The sequence below is a fragment of the Chrysochloris asiatica genome, unplaced genomic scaffold (genome assembly GCF_000296735.1).
Source record: "Chrysochloris asiatica unplaced genomic scaffold, ChrAsi1.0 scaffold00078, whole genome shotgun sequence".
Classification (NCBI taxonomy): domain Eukaryota; kingdom Metazoa; phylum Chordata; class Mammalia; order Afrosoricida; family Chrysochloridae; genus Chrysochloris; species Chrysochloris asiatica.
The window spans coordinates 510,656-538,393 of NW_006408596.1; the positions used below are offsets into that span (position 1 = coordinate 510,656).

Consider the following 27,738-nt stretch of genomic DNA (forward strand, 5'->3'; position numbering starts at 1 on the left):
GTGCGTGTGCCAGCGTGTGCAGAGTATGTGTGTGTGAGTGTGCAGTGTGTGTGTTCGCAGAACAACTCTAACAGTGGGGTAGCTGGCGAAGCTGGTGTCGGCCTCGGCTGGCTCAGGCCCCGCCACTCTCACCAGGAACAGAAGTTCTGCCAGCGCTACGACCAGCTCATGGAGGCCTGGGAGAAGAAGGTGGAGCGCATTGAGAACAACCCCCGGCGGCGGGCCAAGGAGAGCAAGGTGCGCGAGTACTACGAGAAGCAGTTTCCCGAGATCCGCAAGCAGCGGGAGCTACAGGAACGCATGCAGAGGTGAGTGGGGGGCCGTGCCGCCCGACCCAGCAGCCCACCTTCCTCTCACTCAGCTGAGACATGCCCAGGGGCCAGGTCAGCTTGTAGGACTGTCAGCCAGGGTCTCAAACTGGGGCCCTGGGGCTGTGCCAGCGCCTTGGGCGAGTTCTTGGGACCTGCTTGGCCTCAGTTTAGAAGAAAAAACACTTGGGTGAGACAAGCACGCTTGTCCCTGCCTTCTTCACTCATGGGGCCCTGTACAGCCCTATAGGTGTTGAGTTTGAGATCCCTGGCCGTCTTGCTGGGAGGCGGAGGACTGAGTGAGCCCCATGCAGTGTGCCCAGTGGTGCTCACAGTCAAGTCCTCCTTGTATATAGAAGCGGGAGGTCCCATCAGTCCCTGGGCACCTTTATTACAAGGGGACTTGAGTCACAGAGGCTGACCTGGCCCCAAATCTGTGTGGTTGGGCTGTTTGAGGGTCCTGTGAGGATGACTGAGTGTGGGATTATGCCCAGACCTGTCCTAACTAAGTCTGTCCCTCTCGCTTTACAGCAGAGTGGGCCAGCGGGGCAGCGGGCTCTCCATGTCGGCTGCCCGCAGTGAGCACGAGGTGTCTGAGATCATCGACGGTCTCTCTGAGCAGGAGGTGAGTGTCTATGACGTCCATGAGTGTCCCTGCCAGCCCGAGGCAGGTAGTGTGTGGACGGAGCCAACGACCATGGGTGGGTGAAAGGTTGAAGGTGGGGAAGGGAATTAGAGGCTGACCCGAGACCTCTCAGACTCCTGGGCAGCAGAGGCGGGTTCTGCTGGGAGAGGCCTTTGCCTGGGACCAGGTCTCTGCTCAGCCATTTCAGGAGGCCACCAAGGTGGACAGGGAGAGTCTGGGTTTCCGGGCTGCTCCTGGTGGGCTGGAGAGGCTCGGGGGTGGGGGCCTATTCTTCCTGAGTCGGGTGAGATCAGGGGACCCCCCCCTCCCTCCGCCTCAGCTGTAGCTGGCTGACCTTGGTTGGGCCATGCCTGCCTGCCTCCCCGGGAAATGGTGAATAATTGGCCCTAATGGGCCACTGCAGAGAACTGGGTAAACAGCCCAGGTAAGCAGCTGCTCAGGGCCTCTTAACCGCCATCAGGATGCGTGAGGAGAGAGCCCAGCTCCGCCACGCATGGTGGGGAAGCATGGTTCTCAGCAGGCAGCTTCCAGGAGCGGGAGACCACCCTGGGGGTGGGAAGATGGCGCTGTGGCCCTCCCATCTCTGTGATCCCACGTGAGTGTGGCCCTACCTTGACTGCGGTGTGGTGTGCAGCTCGAGCTTCCAGGGCAGGAATCAGGACTCTGCTCCTGCTGCAGGTGGCTTGCCGGGCGTTGTGATAGCTGGCTCACCACAAAGCCGCCAGCCCAGCTACCCTACTCTTGAGGCCTCAAACCACCGTCTCTTGCACATCACCTGGGTGCCGCCCCTCCCTGTCCCTGGTCCTCCTGCTCTCTCTGACCCACCACCCTCCCTGCCCCTCAGAACCTGGAGAAGCAGATGCGTCAGCTGGCGGTGATCCCACCTATGCTATATGATGCCGACCAGCAGCGGATCAAGTTCATCAACATGAACGGGCTGATGGGTGACCCCATGAAGGTGTACAAGGACCGCCAGGTCATGAACATGTGGAGCGAGCAGGAGAAGGAGACCTTCCGCGAGAAGTGAGTCCCAGCTCCAGACGCCCAACTTGCGATGCCGTGTTACCGTTGTCATTGTTTTGAGCTCCCATGTCCAGCGGAACAAATCACTGCCCGGTCCTATGCCTTCCCTGGGATGGGTTGTAGACCGGACCTTTGTGATCCGTGGAGTTTTCATTGACGGATTTTCAGAAGTAGATTACCAGGCCTTTCTTCCTAGTCTGTCTGAGTCTGGAAGCTATGCTGAAACCTGCTGAGCATCAGAGTGGCCCGTAAGCCTCCATAGACACATGGGTGGTGGCTGCGCAAGAGGCGTATGGGCTGGGAATTGCATGGGGGTCTCCTACGTGGAAGTGGGGGAGAATTCTACCACCTAGACACACTGCCTCCAGGGTTGAGGTCTAGAGGCAGCTTTATATGAAACAGCCATGGATGTTGTAAGGAATCAAGCAAGCAACCATGGGGACAGGAACGCGAGCAATAATGCCGTGGGTGCACATTGTGCCCTGAAAGTGGCTGCGTGCTCAGTGTGGACCGTGTCCTTCTTGTTCCTCACAGCAGTCAGCCAGATTATTCACATCACACAAGTGGGAACACAGAGGCCCAGAGAGGTGGAGAGACTTCACAGAGGTCACACAGCTTACAACTAGTGGAGGTGGGACTTATCCCCCCAACGTTGGGTTGCGGGGGTTGCCTGCTCGGGACAGGAGTCTGGTCCTGAGAGCAGAAGCTATGGTGGGCTTCTAAACGAGCAAACAGAATGATGAGCATGTCGGGGAGGTGAGTGTGTCGCCACTGGATGTGGTGTCCAGACTTCAAGAGGATCCTCCCTTTATTCTGGTGGTGCTGTGGGATATTGGACAGTTCACACTCACCAGCCACTGCTTAGGAGAAGGACGAGGCAGTCTGCTTCAGTGAAGATGTAGTCTCATCACCCTATGTAGGGTTGCTGTGAGTTGGAATTGTCAGAATGGCGGCGGGTGGCTCTTTGTTGTTGTTGTTGTTAGGTAGTAGTGTTTAGACGCCTTTCTGCATAATCACCTACATAGCCGCAGCATTCTAATTAATTTTTAAGCAATGTATTGTGATTTGGGTGAAAGTTAACAGCCAATGGGTTTTCCATTCAAAACTTCATACACATTTTATTCATGATATTGATTACAGCCCTCACAGTGTAACAGCATGCTCTTCCCAATTCCTCCCTGGGTTTCCTGATTCCATTCCTCTTCCCCTGCCCCTTACTGCCTTCTGAGCTATATCCTTGGGTAAATGCTCCCCTCTTGAGTTTGTGTAGTTGGTTGGTTTAAAGAATGCATTCCCCCCTGGGTATTGGTGTTCACTGCATGGGCCTGTCACTTGGCCAAGCCATGGGAGATGAGTTGATTTCTAACCTTTGAAGGGCTTCTAAGGGCAAAATAATCTAAGGGCAAAATAGGGGTCCACCATAAGCCTTGCCTTTTTTTATGATTTTAAGTTGTGTTTCACAAAGTTTTCTCCCATCTTTATGGGACGTTGTTATGTGGTCCCTTTCAGAGCAGTTGATAGTGGTATCTGGTAGTTGGTTTAGGTCTTCCGGTCTCAGATTCATGGATAATGATGTTCATGTGGTCATTAGTCCTTTGACCTAATTGTATTGATGTGTCTTTGATTTTCCTGACTCTTCTTGCTCCGTGTGGGGAAAGACCTTAGATGGCTCACGATCCTTATAGGGTTTTTATTGCTTAATCTTTGGAAGTAGATCACCAGACCTTTATTCCTAGTCTCTCTTGGTCTGGAAGCTTTACTGAAACCTGTCCACCATGGGTGACCCTGCTAGTGTTAGAAATACCAGTGGCACACCTTTCAGCATCGCAGCCACACACATGCCAAGGTGGGTCCTAAAGGATAGTCCCACCAGGTCACCCTCCTTTGAGGACAGTTGCACCCCTCCCAGGGGTATAGAGAACCAGGTGTGGGAGGCTGGGTACCTGAGGTTAGAGTGGGCTAGGAACACACTACTCTCCCCCTGACACCAGTGTGGACACCACTCTGCTGTAGTCATGCCCTGCAGCCTCAGAGGAGGGTCACAAGTGGGTGATGGTCAGGACCCAGACTTTTTCTGCTTTCTCTGCAGTAAGGAAGGTAGAGGTGTGTGAGTCTCCCGGGGCTCTTGTTCCAAAATCCCACACATCAGGGGTGCTGGGAGAGCATGTGTTTTTGCTCTCGGCTCTGCACATCTAGGACCCCAGGTGTCAGTGGGCCTGTTTCCACTTCTGGTGGTCTCATGTGCCCCATGGCTTATAGATGCTTCTTCATGTGATCGTCCTGCCTCTGCGTGTCTGTCTGGGCCCCTTCTCCTCTGAGGATGCCATTTGTATTGGATTAGGACCCACCCGACCCCAACATGACATCGTTAACTAACCAGACCTTCAGAGACCCCAGTCACAGAGCTCCTGGGGTTAGGATGTAGCCTGTGGGGACAGAGTCAGTCCACACAGGTGGTCCAGGGGTTAGAGTGGTAACCTGTGTGTATGGGTGTGTGAGGGGGCATATTCAGTCCACACAGGGTGTTCCTGGGTTGTGGACGAGGCTGCGGCGAGTCCGTGTGGCCCCCAGACCTAGGGTGGTGCGTATACAGGGCAGTGGGCCATCTGTGTGGGAGGGGCTAGAATGGAAACCACTGCTCCTTACAATGGCTGTTTCTCTGTGAACACGCTTAAACCCCGAGGGCCGGTCCAACATGTGTCCTGGAGTGCCCCTCACACCACACAGATCTGGTGACCTTTAGCAGGAAGAGGCATTTTGGGGAGCAGGGCCAGGACAAGTAAGGGTTTCATCTCCCACAAGCCCACCAGACCCCACCCCTATGTCTCTGCCTTGTGTTCACGTGAAGCCGTCCTTTCACTGTGGAGTCGAGTTCTGTGTGTTTAGTCTCAAAGCAGCTAAGGACAAGAACTGTCATTGCATTAGAGACTTCTGAGCCCTCCCCCTCCCTGGCAATCTTGATACTTTTGGAGGGTCCTGTGTGTATTTCTAGACTGGGACTTTATTGTCAGAGAGAGCAGTAGCTCACAGGGCATTTGAAAGTCATGTGACCATGTCCTAGAGCCCTCCCACTGAGCTGAGGTCCCTGGGGCTGGCCTCTTCTCCTTCCGCCTTCATTTTGCTGTCTGTCTAATGGGTAGCACAGTAGTGCCTCCTCCTTGGGATGTTGCAAGGTGCCGAGTGCGGGTCACCAGGGGTACAGGTGAGGGTCGGGGCAGGGAAATGGTGATGCGGGTGTTTCCTGGTCTCTGCCTGAAGTCAGGAGGGGAGCAGGGGACGGAGGCTTTCAGCTCTGCAAGCTGTCCAAGTGGGATCCCCAGGCGGGGCAGCCAGCCACCCTGAGCATCTCCTCTTCTCCCGAGAGAAGAGGGAGTTCCACGTTCTCCAGTGTCTCCTTGGGAAGCGTGGCAGGGGCCCCCTGGCCTCGCGCCCAGACATCTGGCAGGCCACTTGCCCAATCTCCCCGAGATGGGAGCCTGACCCTGGGGTGGCAGGACCAGTGACTCATCCAGCACCCTGAGTGACCAGAACCCCGGGCCCTGACGTTGCAGCCCACCTCGTGGTTTCCCAGCAATCCTCCACTTCTTGGGAAGCCAGCTGGCGAGGCGCCAGTTCTTGCCACCGCCCTTCGGATTCAGTCCTTTCTGGCTGCTCCTTGGCTGAGGATCTGGTCCCACCTCCGGGGAGGCCCCAGCCTTAGGGCTATGACCCTGCCGGTGGCTGGGCTGTGTCCCCAAGCAGGCCCTGGGAGACCAGGAGAAACACAGCCAATCCAGCAAGGGGGAACCGTCAGCAGCTCCCTGGAATGTCCTCATTTTTCCTGGAAGCCGTCTCCAGCAGCACAAACAAATCCATTTTCAAAGGCGCTGCAGCTGGTGACTCACTCCCAGGCACGCCCTCCCTACCCTCCGCTCCACCCGCCGCTTCCCACACCCCCGTCTAATTGCTGCCATGGGCGGTGCCCGCCGGGTAGCCATGGCAGGCGCCCGGGAGCTCGGCCGACGAGCAGGGGCGCCCCCCTCGGCCCGGCCTCATGCCCACCCCCTTCTCCCCACAGGTTCATGCAGCACCCCAAGAACTTCGGTCTGATCGCCTCGTTCCTGGAGCGGAAGGTGAGTGGGCCCTTGTTGACAGCCCCCACTGGGCCCCTGTGAGCCCGAGCCTGTGGGCAGCCTGGCTGAGGACCCTTCCTCCTGGCCCGCAGCCTCTGCTCGTGCCTGCCTCTGGCCGGTCTTCCCTCTCTCCTCTTCTTCTATTTTCCTTCCTTATTACCTCCCTCTCTCTTTTCCTCCCTCCTTCTTCCGTCTCTTCCTTCCTTCCTTCCGGGAGCGGAACGGAGCTGAACAGCAGGCCCCACCCCAGCGCACGTGCACACGGGGGCGGAGCACCAGACTGTAGCGTCCGTGAAACCCCAAGACCATGTGTGGGCAGGTTCCAAGGGCCCTTGTGCCAGGCTCCTCTGCCAGCTCCTCAGATGTGGCGTCCATACACAATTGGGGCGGCTCCTGGGCAGGCTACAACACAAGGCTAACCAATCCAGGCCTTACAGCCAGGGTAGCGTGCCTTTGGACTTGGGTTGGATGGTCCTGTCTAGGTCCCTGTGATCAGCACCCCTTGTGGCCCCTTAATCTCCCCAGATGGTAGGCCAGGTGTCAGGCTGGCAAGTCACTGTCCCCTTGGACAAGTCTTCATTGTAGACATATTTGAGCCCCATCTGGTCCCAGGATGGGGCAGCCCCTACCCACCAGACAGACACAAAGCTGTCCCCAGAGTGGAGTGCTTCTTTGCTCCCGACCAGGCTGCACCGCTGGTCCCCAGAGGTGAGAGGTGTAGGGAAGGGCGGTGTGGGCTGGAACAGAGTCACAGGTGTGCAGTTGGTACATGGAACTTTCTGGAACCAGTGAGCAAAGCACGCAGGGCTTCTTGCACCTGCGTTACCTCTTGGGGGCAACCTGTGTGTGTTTGAATCCAATTCTGAGAGGTGGAGTGTTGCCCTGGGTGCAGCCTTCTACCACCCCCAGCTCTGCTGCCCCTTCTTCACCATGGTGATGGGGTAGAGTTGGGAAGCAGGATCTAGGGACCCTTCCCAGCGTCTGCTCTTCACCTACCGATGAACACAGGAGGGAGACAGGACAGTGGGGGGAGCATCTTACCACACCTGAAGAGCCAGCATTGGGGAATCGGCCTTTCTTCTCTCCGAGCCAGCCCTGTCCGATTCTGGTTAGAGCTCTGGCGCGAAGGAGATGTTGTAGGGACCAGTCAGCTCCTTTTCAGGAGCGAGGGCTCAGAGCACAACATAGAGGATACACCATGTGCTCTGCACCCAAGGAAACCTAGCATGGAACTTAGGTGGTGCTTACTTCTGATGGGTCTGTAGCCAGGGGTCTTGGGATTGGGGTGACAGGCCAAGACGAGCCCATCACCCCCACTTTGGAGGAGGTTTCCAGAATTGGTCAGGGAGGAGCCTCATCATCTAATCCACAAACTATCAGTGACTGCGTGAGTTCCACTTGGGCCTGGTTTCACCTGAGGGCACCCTGATGAAGCTTTAGTCCATGGAGCATTCTGGAAGTTTCTGATCAGTGCCCTTTGTTTAGGAAAGCTAGGCATCGAGGCACAGCCACCTTTATTTCATTTTCTTTTTTAATAAAATTTTGTCATGTTTTTGGTGAAAGTTTACGTAACAAGTTAAGTTCCCCTTTGACAATTTCCACACAATTTCTTGAGTGATGTAATGTGTCAGCATGCTCATTGATTGCATTCTGGTTGTTCCTTTTCCAATACTCTAGTTTCCCTGCCCCCTTCTCTTCTCAGTTTTGCTTTGGATTGAATGTTGACCTGTGGACTTTTTCCTATAAGCAATTTTCAGTAGAGCAGAGTTCTAATGGGCCATTTCCTTTCTTTTTTGCTTTAATGTTACAAGGTGGTCTCGGGATAGTTTTGCTTCAACATCTAACCCTTTGAAGACCCAGTTAGTTGTACTTTTCAGTGTTTTGTTTTGAAACTGTTTTTAGTAATGGGAAACATTTAAAATGAAATGAGAAGCAAAATCTTTTGGAGGCAATATGGATTTTAATACAGTGAGTGGGACCTATACAAAGGATCTTGGAAAAGTTTGTGGGAAAATGGAATTATAGGATAACAGAAATTTTCCATGAACGTTTTGAAGCCTCCTTGTATGTCCTAAAGGGTCTCCAGTGCTGAGATTGGTGGAATGAGACCCTTTTCTTCAGATTCATGCCATTATGAGCACCACCACCACATGGCAGCATGTACTAAAAGTGGGATATCCTTTTCCCAGTAAATCCCAAAGGCAGAAAATGTAGCTGGGCAGTAGAGGGTCAAAGAATAGATGAGGGTGGTAACCTCTAGGAGTACTAGGGTCTCAGAGGATCCAGTTAGTCTGGGACAAGGCCATCTTTGCACTTAACAGTCCTCGCAGAACCACCAGGAGGCAAGCTGCTGGCGTGGCACCAGCTCCCAGCCTGCCCCTCGGTTACTGAGATCGTGAGCATCAGGGTAGTCTTTCCACTTCCCAGCAGACAGCTGTGCCAGGATTCAAACCCAGGGCAGAGGAAAGAAAGAAATACTAAAGGAAATATAGAGCGAGATGGGTCCCTTCTGATGAATGGAACTTAAAAAGAGTTGTTCATGGTGCCACATGTTAGGGAAGAGGGAGGGGGCTGGGATGAGAGAAGGGAGACCTCAGGTCTGAGGTGGCAGAAAGCGACGTTATCATCAGTGAGGACAGTAATGGGCAGCCGTGAGTGGCTACAGACCACTGGGCGCTGTTCTCAGTCTTTTGCTAACAGATTAGCTTCCTTTGATGGTCATGGCAACTCTGTGAGGTTGTATTGCTTGTGTCCCATTGCTCAGATGGGAACACTAAGGCCCAGTGAGGTCAGGCTGTCCATTTAGCACATGGAGGAGCCAGTCCTCCTCAGCACTTTTCCTCTCTGTGGCAGACGGTGGCTGAGTGTGTCCTCTACTATTACCTAACCAAGAAGAATGAAAACTACAAGAGCCTGGTGAGACGCAGCTACCGGCGCCGTGGCAAGAGCCAGGTGAGAATGACTGCTCCCCTCAGGTGCCTATTCTGGGCCGGGCCTCTCTCAGATCCTCTTTCTGCCCATCCTTTGTATGCTGACCACAGGAATCAAAGAGCTGGGAAGAAATGACCATTGTTGGCCTGGAAACTGGGGACTCCCAGCTATGAGACCTAAGGTCACTGTGGTCAAATGAACCACACTCCCAAAGCTGGGACTGGGTCCCCAGGGTGACCTGGCATGGCTCACATATTTACTTAAAAAAATAATTTCTTAATCATTCTGGATGTTTCTTTTAATGCATATTTGAAAACAGTAGCTAGAACTTCAACCTGCAGTTTTCCAGACATTATTGCCTGGGATGAGACTGAAGGGTTAGCCAGGTTATAACAGGTGTGGCCTCTCTACATCTGGCCCCTAACTGGTTTTTGTGAATAAAGTTTTATTGGCACGCAGCCGTGCCCATTGGCTTCTGTACTGTCAGGCTCCTTGTGGTCTCCAGGGATGCTGTGGCAGAGCTGGGCAGGCGCTGCAGAGATGGCCTAATGTGGGAAACCCAAAATAGATGCTCTCCGACCATTTTCAGAGAAGCTTTGCCAACCCCAGAATTGGAGGGAAAAGTTGGTTGAAAATAACCATTTAGTCAATAACCGTAAAGGTAAAAGGGACCAGAGATGATGGTTTAAAGGCATTTCCGGGAACTGGGAGATGGAGGGCCAGGCATGGAGCCTTTCTGTCTCTGGCTGTGCAGAGTCACCTTAGAGCAGGGATGGGGGCACATCCTGGGAAAGGGTGGGTACTCACTGTGGTAGGTGGGCTAGGGACTGGACAGTGAGGAGAGCTAGGCACTGATGTCAGATGCTAGGCGTGCGCTTCGCTGGGTGCCCGGGAGGAGCGTGGACTGGGATGCATGACCTGAGCTTTCCTAGGTTGGTGTGCTCTCTTGCACTGTCTGTCTTCCTCTCCCAGCGTCCGCCGAGAAGCAGCCATTTACCAACTGAATCCCACACTGCTGTCTCCTCCTCCCAGGATGTGCCCTGGATAGGGCTTGGGTGTCCTGTCGTAGTTGTGCGTAGTCACAGTTGGCTGACTCGCTTTCCCATTCAACCTAAGTGTAAAACTGAGCTTTAGTGCAGAGACTTGGCTGTGGTTTTTCAGAAATTGGCTGGCATTCAGGAAGTTTTTAGACTGAGAGGCAAAAATTCAAGTAAATGTGAAGCAGAGTGGGCGAGTCAAAAAGTACTGCTACTTGGGTTCTAGGTTGCACACAGGTTTATTCCCAAGAAAACATGTTTCATCTTGTCTGTCGTCAGTGAGTGGCTTGTCTTTTTAGTCTTCTTTGGGTGCGTTGAAAAAAAGGACCAATCAAAGCTGAATTCCGAGGGGATGTGCTAGGCCAGTTCTAGGTAGAGAGGTCAGGTCAGTAGGTTATGGTGACTGTTATCTGGAATTCTGAAGGGTTTATTGGCATGAATTCAGGCTTCAAGTTGCCATGGTGAAGGCTAAGCATTGGACTGGTACCCACAAGGTCGACAGTTCAAACTAACCAGCTGCTTCTCGGAAACCCTATACAGGGGTCAATATGAGTCAGAACTCACTTGAGGGCAATTAACAACAACAGGGTCCTGGTGTGGCACTGTAGGATAAGCACTGGACTACTGACTATAGGTTGGCAGTTAAAACCCACCAACTGCTCATTGGCAATCCTATACTGGGTTGCTATGAGTCGGAACCGACTTGCCGCTGCCTAACAACAATAACAACATGGACAAAGTATTGAAAGATGCAGGAAGCATCCAAAGAAGATGGAAGGAATACAGAGTCATTGTTACAAGAAAGAATTTATTGGCATTCAACCATTTCAGGAGGTAGCATATAACCAAGTATCAATGACAGTATTCAAAGAGGAAGTCTAAGCTATTCTGACGGCATCAGCATAAAGCAAGTTGCCAGGAATTGATGGAATACGAATTGAAATGTTTCAACAAACTGATTCAGCACTGAAGGCGCTCACTGCTCTGCTCTAGGAACACAGGAAGACAGCTCCCTGGTCAGCCAATTAGAAGAGACCCATATATGTGCCCATTCCAAAGAGGTGACCCAGTGAATGTGGAAATCATTGAACAATGTCATTTATATCACAGGCAAGTCAAATTTTGCTAAAGATTATTAAAAAATATCTCATTGCTGACGCCAGATCATCTTGGCTGAGAACGGAGAATATCAGAAGTATGTTTACTTGTGTTCCATTGACTACGCAAAGGCATTCAGTTGTGTGGATCATAACAAAGGATGGATAACATTGTGAAGAATGGGAATTTCAGAACACTTAATTGTGCTCATGCGGAACTTGTACATAGACTAAGAAGCAATCGTTCAGACCGAACAAGGGGACACAGGGTGGATTAAAATCAGGAAAGATATGCACCAAGGTTGTATCCTTTCATCATATTTATTCAATTTGTATGTTGAGCAAATAACCCGAGAAGCTGGATTATTTGAAGAACAGCGTGGCATCGGGCCTGGAGGAAGACTCATTAACAGCCTTCTATATGCAGATGATACAACCTTGTTTGCTAGAAGTAAAGAGGACTTTGAAGCACTTACTGATGAAGATCAAAGCTTTCAGTTTGATTGCCCCTCAGTGTAAGGAAAACAGAAGTCTTTCACAACTGGATCAGTAAATAACATGATGAACATAAAAGATTGAAATTGTCCAAAATTTTATTTTACTTGGATCTATAGTCAACACTCACCAGCTGCTCCTCGGACGGGTTGCTACGGGTCAGGATCGACTCGACTCGACTCGACTCGACGGCACTTAACAACAACACCAATAGCCAACACTCATGGAAATAACAGTCAAGATACCAAGCCATGTATTGCGTTGGGCAAATCTGTTGCAAATCTCTTAAAAGGTGTTAAATTACAAAGATGTCACTTTGAGGACTAACGTGCACCTGACCCAAGCCATACTGTTTCCAGTTGCCTCATATGCAGGGCAAAGCTGAACAGTGAATATGGGAGACTGGAGAAGAAACGCGCCATTTGCGTCATGGTGTTGATGAAGAATTTTGAATATAGCGTGGCCTGTCAGAAGAATGAAGAAATCTGTTTTTGAACAACTATGGCTGGATTGCTCTTTGTAAGTGAGGACGGTGAGACTCTGTCCTCATTCTGGCCATGCCCTCAGGAGGGAAGGACATTATGCTTAGGAAAGTGGAGGGTTGGGAAAAAAGAGGAAAACCATCTCTATCCTCACTGAGATGGGTTGCTATAGCGACTTTAACAATGGGCTCAGACACAGCAACGGTTGTGAGGATGTCGCAGGATTAGACAGTGTGTGTTCTGTTGCACACAGTTTCCATGAGTCAGAACTGACTCCACTGACAACCTGGACAGATGTTTTGGAAAGCTACGGGGTCATCACAGAGGCTTATTATGAGGAAGTTTTAAGAAAATTGAAAACTGCTTTGGGGAGCATAGAGGTCAGGAAAGTTGCACCAAGGAGCTATTTTCCATCCCAACAATGCACCTGCCTATTCTTTGAGGGTAGCCAGGGCTGTCCTGAGAGAATTCTATTGGGAAACCTTACTTCATCCTCTCTACAGCGTTGATTTTGCCCCTTCAGAATTCCTTTTGTTCCCCGAACTCAAAAGAACATTTCATAGGAATAGCAATCTGTCCTTCAAGGGTCCCCAAGCTGCTGTTTGGACATGATGTGAATCACGGCAGAACTCTCCAGGAAAGGTTAAACATGGAAGCATTGCCTTCAGGAATGTAGACTGAGGTGATGGATATTTCGAGGGGCCGGAACTTCACATTTTGATATTTCTGTCATTATTATTAAAGGACCGCCAACCACAAAGTTGGCGGTTTAAACCCACCAGTGAGTCCATGGAAGAAAGATGGAAGTTTTCTGCTCCTGTGAAATTTTACAGCCTCGAAAGGCCTACACCTGGTGGCTGTGAGTCGGATTCAACTCAAATACAGTGAGTTTAGAGTTTGAGGTTGGTTTTGTAACGTTACTTTTTCCCTTACTCAGGTGTCCCGAGGCAAGAGGCAGAAGAGAGTGGTAGGGCTCATTTCGGGTCCCTGGGGCTTTGTAGAGCATACGCCTTAATGGTATCATTGTTGTGAAGTGCCCCTGAGTCGGTGCCAACTCCTAGCCACCCTGTGTAGGGTTTCTGAGGAGCAGCTGGTGGGTTTGAACTGCCAACCTTGTGACTCAAACTGACCTTGAGATATCCAGCGCATTAGCCTGCAGCACCATGCCAGGACTGCGATGGTGCCATTAGCCTGTCTGCAGAAATGATCTTTTCAGCGATGTTCCCTGTCCAGGTTCAGAATGCAGGTAGTGACATCCGCATGGATTCTTGGCATTTGTATCTGTAGCAGTGTTCCGTGGGACTCACAGACAGCCTCCACTGTTCCCAGGCACTCTGCCGGTGGTTCCAGCAGCTGGGTCCAGATCCCCGAGGGCTCCCTGAAAGAGTCAGACCATCCAGAACTGCCCCATGGCCGCCTTCTTTGGCTCTCCAACTTCTGGATGCTTCTTTGCGTTCAGGCACACACTGTTAGGATAGCAGCCCCTGTTCGTCCCCACCCCTCCTGAACCAGGACCCCGGACCCAAGAACCTGTGTGTCCGGTTGCTTTTCGGGCTTGGCGTCCGGTTGTGCCTTCTTGCCCGGCCCTTGGCCCTGGGCCAGGCCCAGTGAGTCACAGCTTGGAGCTCATGGTTCATGAAGCAGGGTTGTGCTGGCCCCATGCTCTGCGAAGCTGAGCCCAGGAATGCTGTGCTTCATCCAGGGCCTGGATGCCCTGTGTTGGGACTGCTGAGGTTGTGAGGCCACCGTGGTGTCGTGGGCAGACGCAAGGGCCCCCTGAGGGAATGGGGGGTCCCTGCTGTGGTGGGGACACATCCCTGGGGGTGAGTGCTGCCCTGCGTCCTTTCATTGAGGTTCTTGCGGTGGGCATGGCTAAGTGGGCAGGGAGAGCAGGTTGGAGGGGCTGGGCTAGGGTCTCTTCCTGTTGAGAAGTAACAGGGGGACAGGAAGAGCCTGGGCTCCTTCTCCATCCTGGTCCCCTGGGCTGTGGCTCTGTGTTCTGTGCCCCACCTCCCTGCCAGCCCTCCTCACTGGCAGAGCTCTCCTCTCTGTGTCGTGCGTTCTCTTGGGCGGGCCTCGGTTTCTCTGTATGCGTCTCTCCTCCTCTCTGTTTCTGCTTCTTTGTCTGTCACTCTTTTCTCTCTCTGGGTCCAGCTCCCCATGGAGGGACAGATGACCTTGTTCCTGCTGCTGTGAATCTCTGAGCTTGAGCGGAGGCAGGGTGACTGGCGAGTCACCATACCTGGGCCGAGCCAGCAGGCGAGACTCCCTGTTGGTGACTTCCCTTGCTGGCTCGCTTGGTGAAATTGACAAGGATGTTTGGCTGTCTGGACACAGCCATGTGGCACTGAATGAGCACCGGCTGGGCCAGGGCTCTGCTATATACGGGCAGTCAGGCCCGTAGGAGGCGCTTCTTCCTGCTCTGTGGTGGGCAGGATCGAGTCCAGATGTGGGGCCAAGATGAACAGATGCTCCTGATCCCACCCACGAGGATGTCGAACAGAGTTCCTCCAGGTCCCCTTGGGCTCTGATTCTGGGGATGGAGGCTCAGTGCTGGGCAGGGGAGGGGGTCCCAGGAAACAGCAGGCTGTGTCTGAGCTGCCATTGAGGGGAGACCCACTGCTCCCTCCCCACCAGCCGAGCGCTGCAGAATGACAGAGGATATGGCTGGGGTGGACAACATGGGACGGGCTAGCTGGGTCAGAAGTCAGATAGGAAGAGCAGCCGGATGGGGCCGAGTCAGCGTGGCCGATGTGTCATCGTTCTCTAAGTTGCCACTGAGAGTTCTGGAGTGGCACAGCCGTGTGCACGAGTGAGCCCACCTGGTCATCGGGTGTCTGACAGACCTCGTTTGAAGATGCTTCACTTTATTGCTCTTTGTGGTTTGTTTTTTTTTTTACAAATGGAAGGTTTGTGGCATCTCAGCCTAGTTTCCCAACAGCGTGCTTTTACTTCATGTATCTTGTCATTCTTACAAGGTGTCAGACTTTTTCATCTTGCTATGATACATTGCCTGGAGCCCTGCTGTGGCGCTGTGGGTTAATGCGCTGGACTGCAAACTCAGTTTGAACTGCAAGGCTAGCAGGTCGCTGTGGGTTGGAACCGGCTCAAAGGCACTTCACAACAACAACAGTTATACACTGATAAGACTACAGGATAACGTCAACGTCGCTTGGCTAAGCTCTGGGAGACCTGAACATGTGCAGCTTGTTTTGAAGTGAACTCACTATATGTCTGAGGTTTGCTGATGGATGGATGGATGGATTAGTGGATGATGGATGGATGGGTAAATGGATGATGGATAGGTGGATGATGGATAGATGGGTGATGGGTGGAGGGCAGATGGATAGATAGATGGTGGGTGGATGGATGATGGATGGATATAGATGAATGAATGAATAGATAGATGCTGGATGGAAGGATGGATGAAGCCTAGATGATGGATGATGTACAGATGATAGATTGATGGAAGATGGATGGACAGATGATGGGGGTGGATGGATGGATAGATAGATGATGGATGGATAGATGATAGATGATGGATGGATGGATAGATAATGAAGATGGATGGATGGATGGATGGGTGGATGGATGGACAGATGATGGGGGTGGATGGATGGATAGATAGATGATGGATGGATAGATGATAGATGATGGATGGATGGATAGATAATGATGGATGATGGATAGATGAATGATGGATGGATGAACGGAAGGATGGACGGAAGGACGGACGAATGGATGGATGGATACCTGCCTACTGTTAAGTCAACTTGAATGCACAGCAACCTTACACAAAACAGAACAAAATGAGCAGATTCAGGATGAACTGCTCTGGGGGGGGTGCGGGGGTGGGGGTGTGTGTGTGATTGGGCTCCACCCTGAACAATGACAAAGAGCTTGCCAGGTAGGAGGCGTGATGAGTGCAAAGGCCCTGAGGCAGGAGTCAGAGCAGCAGCTTCCTGGAGACTAGTGAGCGGAGGAGTTGCCCCAGGGAGGTGCAGGGCCAGGTCATCCAGGTCTGGTGGTGGGGGCTGCTGGTGGGAGTCATGGGGAGGACGGGATATGAGTCACAAATTCAAACAGCCTTTGATGTTCACAGGCGCGCTCTGGCCGCTTGTTAAAGGCTGCTCGTGTCCTCTTAACACACAGAGCCTGGCCCACATTGAATGCCAGCTCTTTGGGGTAGTGGGGAGCCTGGATTTGCAGCCTGTGTCCGTTCCTCTGGTGTCACCTCTCCCACTCTGCCCAGATGCAAGCTGTTGACTGATGCTACCGACTTGTAGAACTAGGAAGGAACGGGCTTAGCACACTGTGAGGTAGTGTCTCCGCCCTGCAGGTAGAGTTGGCTTAACTAGTTTCCAGAAACTATAGAACCACCAGGTAGTTAGGAAGAGAGAGCTTTGAGTATTGATGTCTTGTGTCTTTATTATAATTTACTTAACTGTAAACTGACCCATTGCCATTTTTGGTACTGAATTCCTGAACCTTTGAGGTGGGAGGAGCCTCAGTATACCTCGGTCTGTGTCTCTCACAGAGAAGCCCCTCACCGACTCCCCTCAGTTTCCCCAGAACAGATGAATGGGCTATAGATTAGGTGTAGGGACAGGAGACTGGCAGCCAAGGTCACCAAGCAGGTGAAAACTGGGTTTGGTCTTGGCTGTGAGCCCACGTTGTATTCACCTGGCCTCCTGTGTGGCGGCAGACGGGCCTTTGGAAAACTTGGAAGCTCTCGGCTGAGCCAGGCTCTCCCTTTGATCCTGCGTCCTTGTCCAGGACCACAGCCCTGGGCTGCTGAGCCTGCCACACCCCACCTCTTGGAGGGTGGGAGGTGAGCCCGTCTCTGCCCCGGGTCTAGTAATGTGTTGGGGAGGAAACGCACCTGGCGCCCAACTTGCACACCTTGTTGGGAAATGGCAGAAATAATGACCAGGTTCCTGTGCTCAGGGGGGCTGGTGCCCCAGGGCTTGGAGACGGGCTTGGCAGGTGGTGAGGCCAGGCCAGGTGAGGACAGTGGGTAGAGATGGCAGAGAGAGGGCCCATGTAGCTGGGTCCATGTAGAAATTGGGCCCGGGTTTGAATCCAAGCGTTGCGGTTCCATTTTCCCTCCTGTGCTTTAGGTTCTTTTCTGTAATACGGGGAGATGATAGGAGTTGGATAAAGGAGATGACACCCACCACAGAGCCCTTCAGTGTTAACCTGCTGTCTGCTCTCAGCTTCTAAATGAAAGGCTTAAACACATCCAGCAGCTCATGGAAGAAAGCCCTGGCTATGTGTTCCCATGAAGATTACAGGCAGGAAGGCCCCATGGAGCGGTTCTAGTCCGGCCAGCAGCCTTGAACAGCATGCCTGCAGGCCTGGGGTCTTGCAGAGAGTTAATAGCACCCCAGCTCCTTCGAGTGTAAGCCTTCTTCTGCCTTCAAGTCTGCAGGCTTGTAGTCAGGGGAGACAGACGGTGGTGGGGGGTGCTTGATAGGGCAGGCAGTGGCCTGGCATTGGGTGATGAGGCTGGTGCAAATCACTCTGCCTCCCTCCCCCCCGGGGGGAAAAGAGAAGCAGGTTCAAGCCGAAGGTTCCTGGGGACACAGTGCAGTGTTGGAGAGCCCTCCGTTAGTTGTAAATGTCTCAGACCCCTACCCTGCATCTTGTTTCTGCAGACCACAAGCCTTGTTCCTGTAATGAACCAGGATGCTAGGTAGAGGTGGCCCAGCAGGGAAGATGGGGACAGAGGAAGTCCTCGTCCACACCCCCAGCCCCCACCTCTTTCCCTCTGCTTGGATTTCTAGTTGGTTTGGAAATTGTCCACGTGCCTGACCCGCATTGAAAACCCTATGGGCAGCGGGATAGGAAAAGGTCTGGTTTGGCAGCTGCCTATAGGGAAGGCCTTGGGGTGGCCAAGAAGTTGAGCCTGGTTAGAACCAACACCACTGTCCTGGTGTCAGGGTACAGCTGCTTGGGAGGGAGGTGGGAGCGGCACACCAGGATCCCCTTGGACACTGGTGAAGCTGGGAGTCTCTCTGACCCTGACCGTTGTCATAACAACAATGCTAGGAAATTGGGGTCATCCCTCATCTCCCCATTTTATGGATCTGGAGACTGATGCTAGGAGAGGTGTCTTGAGCTTTACTGGGACAGGCAGGCCGGGGCTTGCGGTATCTCCAGCCCTCCCTCTCCCCTCCACACAGGACACCATTTAAAAATTTTGTGTTTTTCAGCCATAGTCTGTCTTCTTACTCACTGATTCTTCACTGTACTGTAGGCAGGCCGTACGTCCCTGCTTACAGAGGGAAGAAAGCAGAACACAGGAAGTCTCAGCCCCTAACGTGGCCACTCCAAACCCCTGTGGGCCTCAGTCCCTAGCTCTTGGCAGCTAGGCCCGGCTCCTGCTCCCCCGTACCCCAGAGACTCAGGCCATGTCTAGAGCTGGCCGGGCCGCACCTGCTCACATCCCCTTCCTCTCCCTGCCCCCCCTCCGGTGGTCACAGCAACAACAACAACAACAACAACAACAACAGCAGCAGCAGCAGCAGCAAATGCCCCGGAGCAACCAGGAGGAGAAGGAGGCAGAGAAGGAGGCAGAGAAGGAGGAGGACAAGCCTGACGCAGACGACAAGGACGAGCTTGTCAAGTAGGCAGGGGGGGCCGGCGCTGCCCCAGGTCGCTCTCTCCTCAGTCCCAACCTGCAGCCACTGGGGGGTGGGGGTCACTCTTAGTCCAGTTGTGTGATTTCCCCCACATCGCCTGCCATGAAGGGAATTCTCAGGCCTCATCTGCTGCCTGCTACCCCCTCCCTCTCCATCCTCTGGAGACGGCAGAGGCTGGCTGATGGCTCACTGGAGCTCCTCTTCTGAGTCCATCAATCCTGACAGTGACTTTGGAGCTCTGTGCTCCCCGGTGGCTGGAGCTCCAGAGATGCCGGGGAGGAGCCAGGCCTGCCCTCACCTCTTCACTGTCAGAGTCACGGGCCTGATAGCCTGCACGGAGGCACACTGCCGGGGAGGCGGGGTGTCTCTGTCACCCCGTCTGCCTGAAGATGAACAGGGAGCCAGGGCAGTCAGTCTGGTGGCCCCATAGAAAACTCTCCCACGCCACCATCTGCAGAATCCCCTGGGCATGTAGACCCCCACACCTTGACTCAGCCTCCAGCAGTAGATCTCCCCTTGGCCTTCCTCAGGGCCCACTGGGCCTTGATAATCCCTAAAGCAAACGTCTTGCCACTTACCTCGGTGCCTCTGGTGGACTTGAACCTCCAACCTTAGTTGTCTGTGCCTCCTCTCTGGGGAATAAAGTTGCCTTGAGGATTGTCACCAGCCTATACTCCCCAGTGCATCAGAACTCTAAAGTAGGTACAGATAGCAGCTTGGAATGTAAAATGGCCCCCACCCTGTTGGGTAAATACAGTAGCCTCATGGGAAAGTGTCCAGTGTCCCCAGTGATGAATAGCACAGCCACTCAGGATCCACTTGTCCGAATACTCTCATTTGGCAAATTAAGCCATCAACGATATGCTGTCAGCCCGCGTGTGTCCCCACTTCCCTCCCCGGCTCTAGCAGCTGGTCACAGCTGGCAGCCTGGCGTTCTGGCTCAGGGAGCGCCTGCCCCCCCCCCCCCTCTGGATCTAGGCTCCCTCTTGAAAGCTTGTAAGCCATTCACTTCTTGCCTTCGTAGCCCCCCCCCCCCCCTTTGTCTCCCAGGGAGAAGACGGACGACACCTCTGGCGAGGACAATGACGAGAAGGAGGTGGTGGCCTCCAAAGGCCGCAAAACCGCCAACAGTCAGGGGAGACGCAAAGGCCGTATCACGCGCTCCATGGCCAATGAGGTGAACAGTGAAGAGGCCGTCAGCACACAGCAGAGCGCCGAGCTGGGTAAGTTGGGCTCTGAGGTACACGTTCAGTCTGCCTTAACCTCCCAGACCCCCACTGGCCATATTGTTCAGTGGCGGTGAATCTTCTACAGGTGATAGAAAGTTCTGGTAGCTGCAGTCCTCAGCCATCTCCTGTTCTAAGAGGGCTGTAACCCCGTAACCACCCTGACCGCGGCCCTGGGAGCTGTTTGGGCCTCAGTTTCTCCCTCTGCTCAGCCAGATGGTCCATGTCCATGTGCTCTGAGCCTCAGAAGCTGCTGGCCAGCAGTCCTCTCAGGTCCACGATGACTCCAGTGCGTCAGCATTGCTCTTCGTAGGCTGTTCAGCAGATGAGTGCTCAGAAGCAGGTTGCCAGATTGTTCTTAAGTGTCTCTGGGCAGATTCGAACTGCCAGTCTTTGACTTAGCAATGGAATGATTGTACAGTTAGCACCACCTGATGTGGCATTGCAAGATAAGAACTGGACTGCTCACCTTAAGGGCAGCAGTTCAAACCCACCATGCTGCTCCTTAGATTCAGAACTGACGCTTAAGCAAACTGTGGAGATTGAGTCGTAGTTCTTTGGTTTGGCCACCAGGGGGCAGCCGATGTGTATCTGTCCTCTGTGTGGATCCCATCTTGGCCCCTGTGTGCTCCGCTGAGGCTGGGGTGGGGGCTGACAGGGTGCTGCTTCACCCCCCTGCACCCCTCTGGGGTCTGTGTCCTCCTCCTACCCATGTCATAGATGCATACATGGGCCGTGTGAGGCCTGCAGTGGAGCTTGGCCTCCCTGGAGGCTCAGACTCAGTCAGATTCCAACCTGGCCTTGTGGCCACAAATCCCAACCAGCCTCTGAAATGTTTGGTGCTGAAGTGCCTGAAGGTCTTGGCAGAGGCTTTGGCCTTCGGGGGACCTTCTTCCCTGTTCTCCAAGTGCTACAGTGGATAACACAGTGCCAGACCCTGAGAGTGGTTGTTCCAGTAGCCCCCTCCCCCAGCGAGGCCTCCCCCTGGGAGTCCCAAGGGAAGGAGGGGACAATCAGAGGCCTCTAGGGGTAGCTGAGCCCCCAGTGATGGTGAGACCACCTCCCCTCTTCTGTCTCTAGCCCCTGAGTCACCTCCCGTCCTGCCAGGGTCTTCCCCACTCACTAGTGGGCTCTGGAATGTGCATGCTGTTACAGGTCAGCAGTGAGTGTCCCCCTGTCCCCACCTCCCTCCTGGTCTGAGGTCCCCAGAAAGGCAGGGCAGAGAGGGAATCTCTGGAGAGGCTCTGACTCCGTGTGGGTGACTCAGGAACCCCCAGCTTGGTCTCCCCAGCATGGAGACTTTGGGGAGAGTGGAATAACTGCCCTCCAGAGCAGTGGTTCCCACCAAGGTGGTTCTGCCCCACCGGGGGACATTGGGGTCATCTAGGGACCTTCTGCTGTGACGCTGTGTGTTAATGCGCCAGACTGCAAAGCCATTTGAACTGCAAGGTCGGTGGTTCAAGCTCACCAGCTGCTCTTCAGAAACCCTATACAGGATCTCTATGGGTCAGAACCGACTCGACAGCACTTAACAACAACAGGGACATTCTGGACTGCAAACCACCATGTCGGCAGATCAAACCCTCCAGCTGCTCCTTGGAGACCCTATACAGAGTCCCTATGAGTCGGAACCAAATCGCTGGCATATAACAACAGGGCTACTCTGGTTATCCCAGCAGGGAGGGGTGCTACTGGCCCCTAGTGGGTGAGCCCTGTAATCACATCCTCCTTTGTACAGGACGGCCCCAGCAGAGCCTGTTCTAGCCACCTGGACCCCTGCTTCGCATCCCCAGTCAAGACTTTCAGCTGCCCATCTGTAGAATGGGGTGATTGCAGACTCCCCAGTTCCCAGTGTGGTTTAAGGGCTAAAGCAAGAGCATTGGGAAATAGGACCATCCCGTAGGTTCAATGCCTGTCACCCAAGGAGATGGGAGTGAGCTCCTTACAGCCCCTCTTGACTCAGGGAGAATCCCCTGTGGGGGCAGTAGATTGCACACCCGCCTGAGGACCACTGCCAACCCACCTCTGTCTTCCTTCCAGCCTCCATGGAACTGAACGAGAGCTCCCGCTGGACTGAGGAGGAGATGGAGACTGCCAAGAAAGGTGAGTGCCCTGTGCCTTCCGGATGGAGCACGCCCGGCTGAGGTGTGGCCACTCCTTCCATGAACTGGGCCTCTGCTGGCTGCTGCGTCAGGCTCCAGAGTGTGTCCCCGGCTGACCCCACTGGGAGCTCCTCGGGGCCAATCTATGAGCTCTAGTAAAATGTGGCTGTGGACACAGCCAGAGCTGCAGGCAGGGTGCTGCCGGGGGCTTGTATAGCTGTGACCCATTGAGGGGTCACAGGCTCAGAGAGACTGGCTAGGGCCTCCAGTTCCCAGAAAGCAGACAGAAGTCTCAAGGCCCTTCCATCATGAGCTGGAATGTTCTAGAATGGGATTCCGGGAACCCACATTATGTTTGAAGGTGTCTGTGTGGATGGTAAGGTCTGTGTGGTCCAGGGACGTTGGGCCATCCTGGATGCTGTTGGGTGGAGGCCGCAGGAGTTGAGCCCATTAACTGTCAGGCCTCCTGTGTCAAGAGGCAGCCCCTGATCCTTGGGGTTACATGTGGCCACCGGAGCCAGAGGGGGATGTTGTCTTCCGCTTCCCACCCGTGAAGTGCGGGGTGTCTGCATGCTGTGGGGAATTGGGATCACGGGATGGTGCCTGGTCATCAGTCCTCCTTCCTCTCCAGGAGACACCCAGCCCAGTCTCACGCTACTGACAGGCACAAGAGTTCTCCGCCGATTCACTTCCCAGCTCATCCTTGTTGACTTGTTCTGATAGGCGCGTCACGTCCCTGCTCCCTGCCCTGGGTGAGGACCTGGGGCTGCCCTCGAACACGTGGGCACATTTCTGCCTGAGCCCTAGGTCGTGACTCGAGGGAACAAAGGGCCTTCGTAGAGCCGAGGACGCAGGTAGCAGGTCTGAGAACAGTCCTGCGGCATGGACTAAGGGGTGACTTGGGCCCCATGCCCACCTCCACCCTGGGTGTGGGCTGTGAGTCCCAGCGTGGACTTCAGAAACTGACCCAGAAGCAGGAGTGACCCAGGAAGGCGGGGACCACTCTTCCCATGTAGGCAGGGTGAGGAAGCATTGGTCTTGTGTGGGGGCTCTGTTGTGATAGTGAGGCACCCACAGATGTTCTCCCAGCTGTCGGCCGCAGGGGCAGTGGACCATGACTTTCTCTGTCTCTTCATGTCCATTTCTTCGTGTGGAATGGCAGGTTTTATTGAAATTGCACAAGGTCCTCGTTCCCATTTCACTTTGGAAAAATATATACAGGAAGGCTTCAAAAAAAGTTTGTGGAAAATTCCATTATCTTTTCATTCCATTTGTCCATGAACTCTTGGAAGTCCCTTGTATGAGATAAAACTTACTGTGTGTAGGTCACTGTACAGCATACAGTCCGTTTCAGTGTAGCCGTCACCATTTGTGTAGCCTTTATGTTCCAGAGCATCCGCATCACCCCAAAAAGAAACCTGGGCCCGCGAGTAGCTTTCCCTCTGCTCCTGGCAAGGATGCAGCCGCCTCCTGCTACCATGCATTGGCCTGTTCTGGACCTTTCTTAAAACGACGATTGTGTGATGTCTCCCTTTAGCGTTCAGGTGTAAAGGTTCAGGGGTGTCATGGTATCAGGACGTCACCTCTCATTCTGCCTGGATGCACAGGTCCTAGTTTGGTTCTTGGTTGGGTGGTCTCCACCTTTCAGCTGTGGCAGGTAGTACTGCGGGCAAACATTCCTGTAGAATTGCACGAGTTTCTTATCCACCTGTTGGAGCCTGGGCTGGGGGTGGGGGGTTGTCGGTGGCATTGCCTGGGTGGAGGTGGCAATGCCAGCAGCCCTGGTGCCTGGGCAGTAAGACATTGTGTCTATACTCCCACCCTGACCCCCAGAGATGGGGTCAGAGGGCCATGACTCACCACTGCTCTAAGTTGGGCCCTGTACTCTACCCAGCAGTGAGCTAGCCTGGGCCTTGTCACTTAACGCCGCCCCACCACGAGGTACACAGAGCAGGCCCTGTGGTCTCGGGGACAAGTCTGATTGTGTGCTGAGCATGTAAGCAATCTGGGCATTGCCACAGAGGGCGACTGTTAATGGTTGGGTGCTCCAGGTGGCAGCTCCCAGAAACTCAGTCTCCACAGCGGGAGGGGTAGGGAGTCTAGGAGGGTTCCAGAGCCCCCTGCCCAAACCTCCCCACTGGAGAGATACTGGAGAACCTCATCTCATGCAGTGGCTCGTGCCTCATCCTGTGTGCTCAGGGGCCAGGGAAGAGCAGCAGGTTACCCCGGAGCCTCTAGGAAGGACACTGCCAGGTGTCGGGAAGAACACACTCTGTGACTTCTGTCATCTCTGCTGTTCAGTGGGGTTAGAACATACCCCACTTTATGGAGGTCAGAGGACAGGAAGCTGAGGAGAAGCAGTGATGTGGGTCCTGAGCTCCCTGTCACTGTGTAGATACAACAGGAGGACCTTCAGTGGCGACACTGTAGGTACTGAGCTCCCCGTCACTGTGTAGACACAAACAGGACTGACTTCTGTGATGATGCTGTAGGTACTGAGCTCCCCGTCACTGTGTAGACACAAACAGGACAGGCAGACTTCAGCGGTGACATCATAGGTACTGAGCTTCCTGTCACGGTGTAGATACAACAGGAGGAACTTCTGTGGTGATGTCGAGGTAATGAGCTCCCCATGACTGTGTAGACACAAGCAGGACTGACTTCAGCGGTGATGTTTGTAGGTACTGAGCTCTCTGTCACTGTGTAGATACAAACAGGACAGGCTCCGTCTTGGGTTCTTCTGGGTTTGAGTCCCTGCTTCAGCCTCTTTTGTAGGGGTAGGGAGTGTGGTGTGGTGTGTGGCCCTTATCTGCAGGCCAGGCAAGGGGCCAGGGGACCACCTGGTCAAGGCAGGCTTCCCCAGGACATACCCTTGGGCTGACATCCAGAGCAGGGATTGATGAGGACTTGCAGGAAGCAGCATATTGAATACTGGCAGGGTGCCAGACTCCACGGATGCCTGAGCTAAGTTACTTCCTCCCCACCAGGCAGAGGCAGGTGCTGGCTTCATGTACACAGGAGGTCACACAGCCATTACAGAGACAGAGTGGAGGTGGCATGGGAACCCAGGTTCTCTGGGGGCAGAGTCGGGAGGAGGCTGTGACCATGGTGCCTGAGTGAGGTCAAGCACACAAAGGCGTCAACGGGGGGCCGGACACCCGGCAGGCTGCTAGTGTTAACCTGGCCTTGTTGTGCGGTACCGTGGAGTTGGTTCCGGCTCATAGCGACCCTCTGCACAACAGAACAGAACAGTGTCTGGTCCTGTCCCATCCTCACAATGGCTCCTTTGTTTGAGCCCATTGTTACGGTCACTGTGTCGTATTTTGAGTGTCCGTGGCTAATCCCTCAGAAATGGGTCCCCTGTTCCTTTTTCCTAGTCTAACTTAGTCTGGAAGCTTCACTGAAGCCTGTCCATCGTGGGTGACCCTGCTGGCACCTGAAACACCAGTGGTGTAGCTTACACACCGGCATACAGGTGGGGTAACTGGAGAGAGGGCAGAACTGTCTCAGGGCTTGCACAGGCTCTGACATGGAAGGGGATATAGTTGGAACCTGGAGAGGGGGCAGTGAAGGGCCCGTGGAACCGGTCCTCATGGGCAGGCAGCTTCTTCCCTTCTTAGGGGTGCACTCTGGTAAGGATGGAGTGTGAACTGGAAACAATCAGCCCCCAGGAATGTATCTGGCAGTCCCAGAGAGCTGGCTGCCCGCCCCGGCCTGGTGCCACACTGTGGTGGGGGTGGGGGACAGGCTGGCCGCTGGGCTGGAGTAGGCGCCTCCCTCCCCTGGCTGCTCATGTACTGACCCGGCTGGAGGCCCTGCTCTGCTGCAGTACACCAACACGGGTGAGTGGGGGTGTTCTAAACCTGAGTAAGGAGTGGACCCGGGTAACAGCACCTACGAAGACCCCAAAAGGCTGGAGGTGCCCAGGTTGGCCTCGTCGTCTTCAGCGCTTTCTGCTGTGTCTGGTGGCCCAAGACGGGGCAGTAATGTCTGTGCTTGTATACACTGGACGGTTGAAATCATTTTCATGGGTAAAAAGTCTCAGATGAGGGTGGGAGGCCCCCAAGTGTTGAACCCGAGCTGCCCACCGTAGGAGGAGGGCTTGTGGACGGGCTCGGTGGCTTTGCAGGCTGACTCTGGGCCTGCTGGGGCCACTTCCTGGCTGGAGTCATCAATCAGGCTGGGAGGAGATGGGTCTGCTCTCACATGCTGGTGGGAAATTGAAGAGGGCAGTCTTCTGGAACAGTCTCTAGATAAGGAAGAGAGTCGGGGTTCTGTATGAACTCGGGGTGCAGGCTCCAGACGCACGTGTGCCTTGTCACCACCCTTGAAGATCATTTGCCAGCCCACCAGAGTCAGCTCCCAGGTGGAAATCCAGATAGAAGCTTGCAGGTGTGGCTGTTGACACAGTAATGAGGAGGCCATATGCAGAACTGCTGGCAGTGTGGGGCACTTAGTGTGAATGCTCTTGCTTGATGCTCCGGAGGGACCCAGGAGGCTAGAGTACGTACACACTCACATACCCCTCTGTTTCCAGAGGGATGAAGTAGTGGGATTGTAAAGTGGCTCTGTCACACCAGGCTGTCACTGTGGGCGGCGGCTCTGTAGGAAAAAGCGACATTTCGCCTGTAACGTAGTATTTTCCCAAAGCGGCAAGCCAGGCAACGTTGGGTGGTACATGGTGGATTTGTTTTCCAGCTTCAGTGCGCGTTGACCCTGTGTTGGGAAGAGATGTATCCTTCCCATTGTGTGTATGGTTTGCAGATAGAATTGTAAATCATTACAGCTGTGATCTACAAACACTTGTGTCGGGCGGGTATGGGAGGTATGAGGTGTTGCGGAGTCGGTAGATATCCTGATGCGTTTCTCAGACCGCAGGCACTCTGGAGGCACAGCAAGCTGCCAGACCAGCATTGGTTCGGTCCAACCCCCCCAGCGCTTGGGGTTTCCGGAATAAGGAAGTAGGATGAATCAGGCTGAAGCGTGCTGGGTTTCCCCCTCCTCTGCTCGTTTGGAGCAGAAAATGCTGTTTTGCAAACTGGAGTGATTTTAGATTTGCCCCTTCCTGAAGACTGTCTGAGGAACCTCAGGGTTGCTTGTGTCTGCAGGGGCAGGGGAGCCTAGTGGGTTTGCTAGGGAGGGGCCTGCTCTCCAGAGGGCAAGGGTAATGTGTGACATTCCCTTATACAGCTGTAAATGTGGTGCTGATGTTGGGCAGCTGCCTGCAAAGCATCCCCTTGGTTTATCTTGATCGTGGGTGGGGAGTTGGTTGGTGGTGCAAGTTCAGGGAACCTAGAGAGAGACTAGGGCAGCACCAGAGACCCCGACTGAACATTGTGGGTGGAGCCTCACTGAGGCCCAGTGAACTTGGGCTGAGGGGGCTGAATCACCACCCCAAGAGAACCGTTGTCCTGCACTGGCAGACAGCTGTGTGGGAGATTACTCCCAGTATCTCCATCTCCCCAGCTGAGCGAAGCCCCTCCCCACTTCCCCCAACCCATCCCCCATGCCCCTTGGCCTCCTTCTTCGAACCTTGTCTGTGACTCAGACCCCTGGCCTGACTTCCTGTCTTGATCAATTTCACTTCCTAGTTGCAGCCTCCTGTCTCTTAAGAATGAAACTCCTTCCTTAGAAA

At 53.9% G+C, this 27,738-nt stretch overlaps 1 protein-coding gene across 3 annotated transcripts in view; it reads left to right on the forward strand.

Moving 5' to 3' along the window:
- The window catches only part of NCOR2 (nuclear receptor corepressor 2), a 113,535-nt gene that overhangs the window by 36,961 nt on the left and 48,836 nt on the right, over nucleotides 1-27,738 (forward strand). For 2 of the 3 annotated variants that reach the window (XM_006865362.1, XM_006865363.1), the window contains exons 9-16: nucleotides 136-308; nucleotides 843-933; nucleotides 1,799-1,977; nucleotides 6,035-6,089; nucleotides 8,943-9,041; nucleotides 18,617-18,759; nucleotides 19,826-19,998; nucleotides 22,042-22,104. In XM_006865362.1, the coding sequence (XP_006865424.1) occupies nucleotides 136-308; nucleotides 843-933; nucleotides 1,799-1,977; nucleotides 6,035-6,089; nucleotides 8,943-9,041; nucleotides 18,617-18,759; nucleotides 19,826-19,998; nucleotides 22,042-22,104 (976 nt within the window). Of the gene's footprint in view, nucleotides 1-135; nucleotides 309-839; nucleotides 934-1,798; nucleotides 1,978-6,034; nucleotides 6,090-8,942; nucleotides 9,042-18,616; nucleotides 18,760-19,825; nucleotides 19,999-22,041; nucleotides 22,105-27,738 lie in introns of all 3 variants that reach the window. The other variant, XM_006865361.1, reaches the window with a different exon arrangement.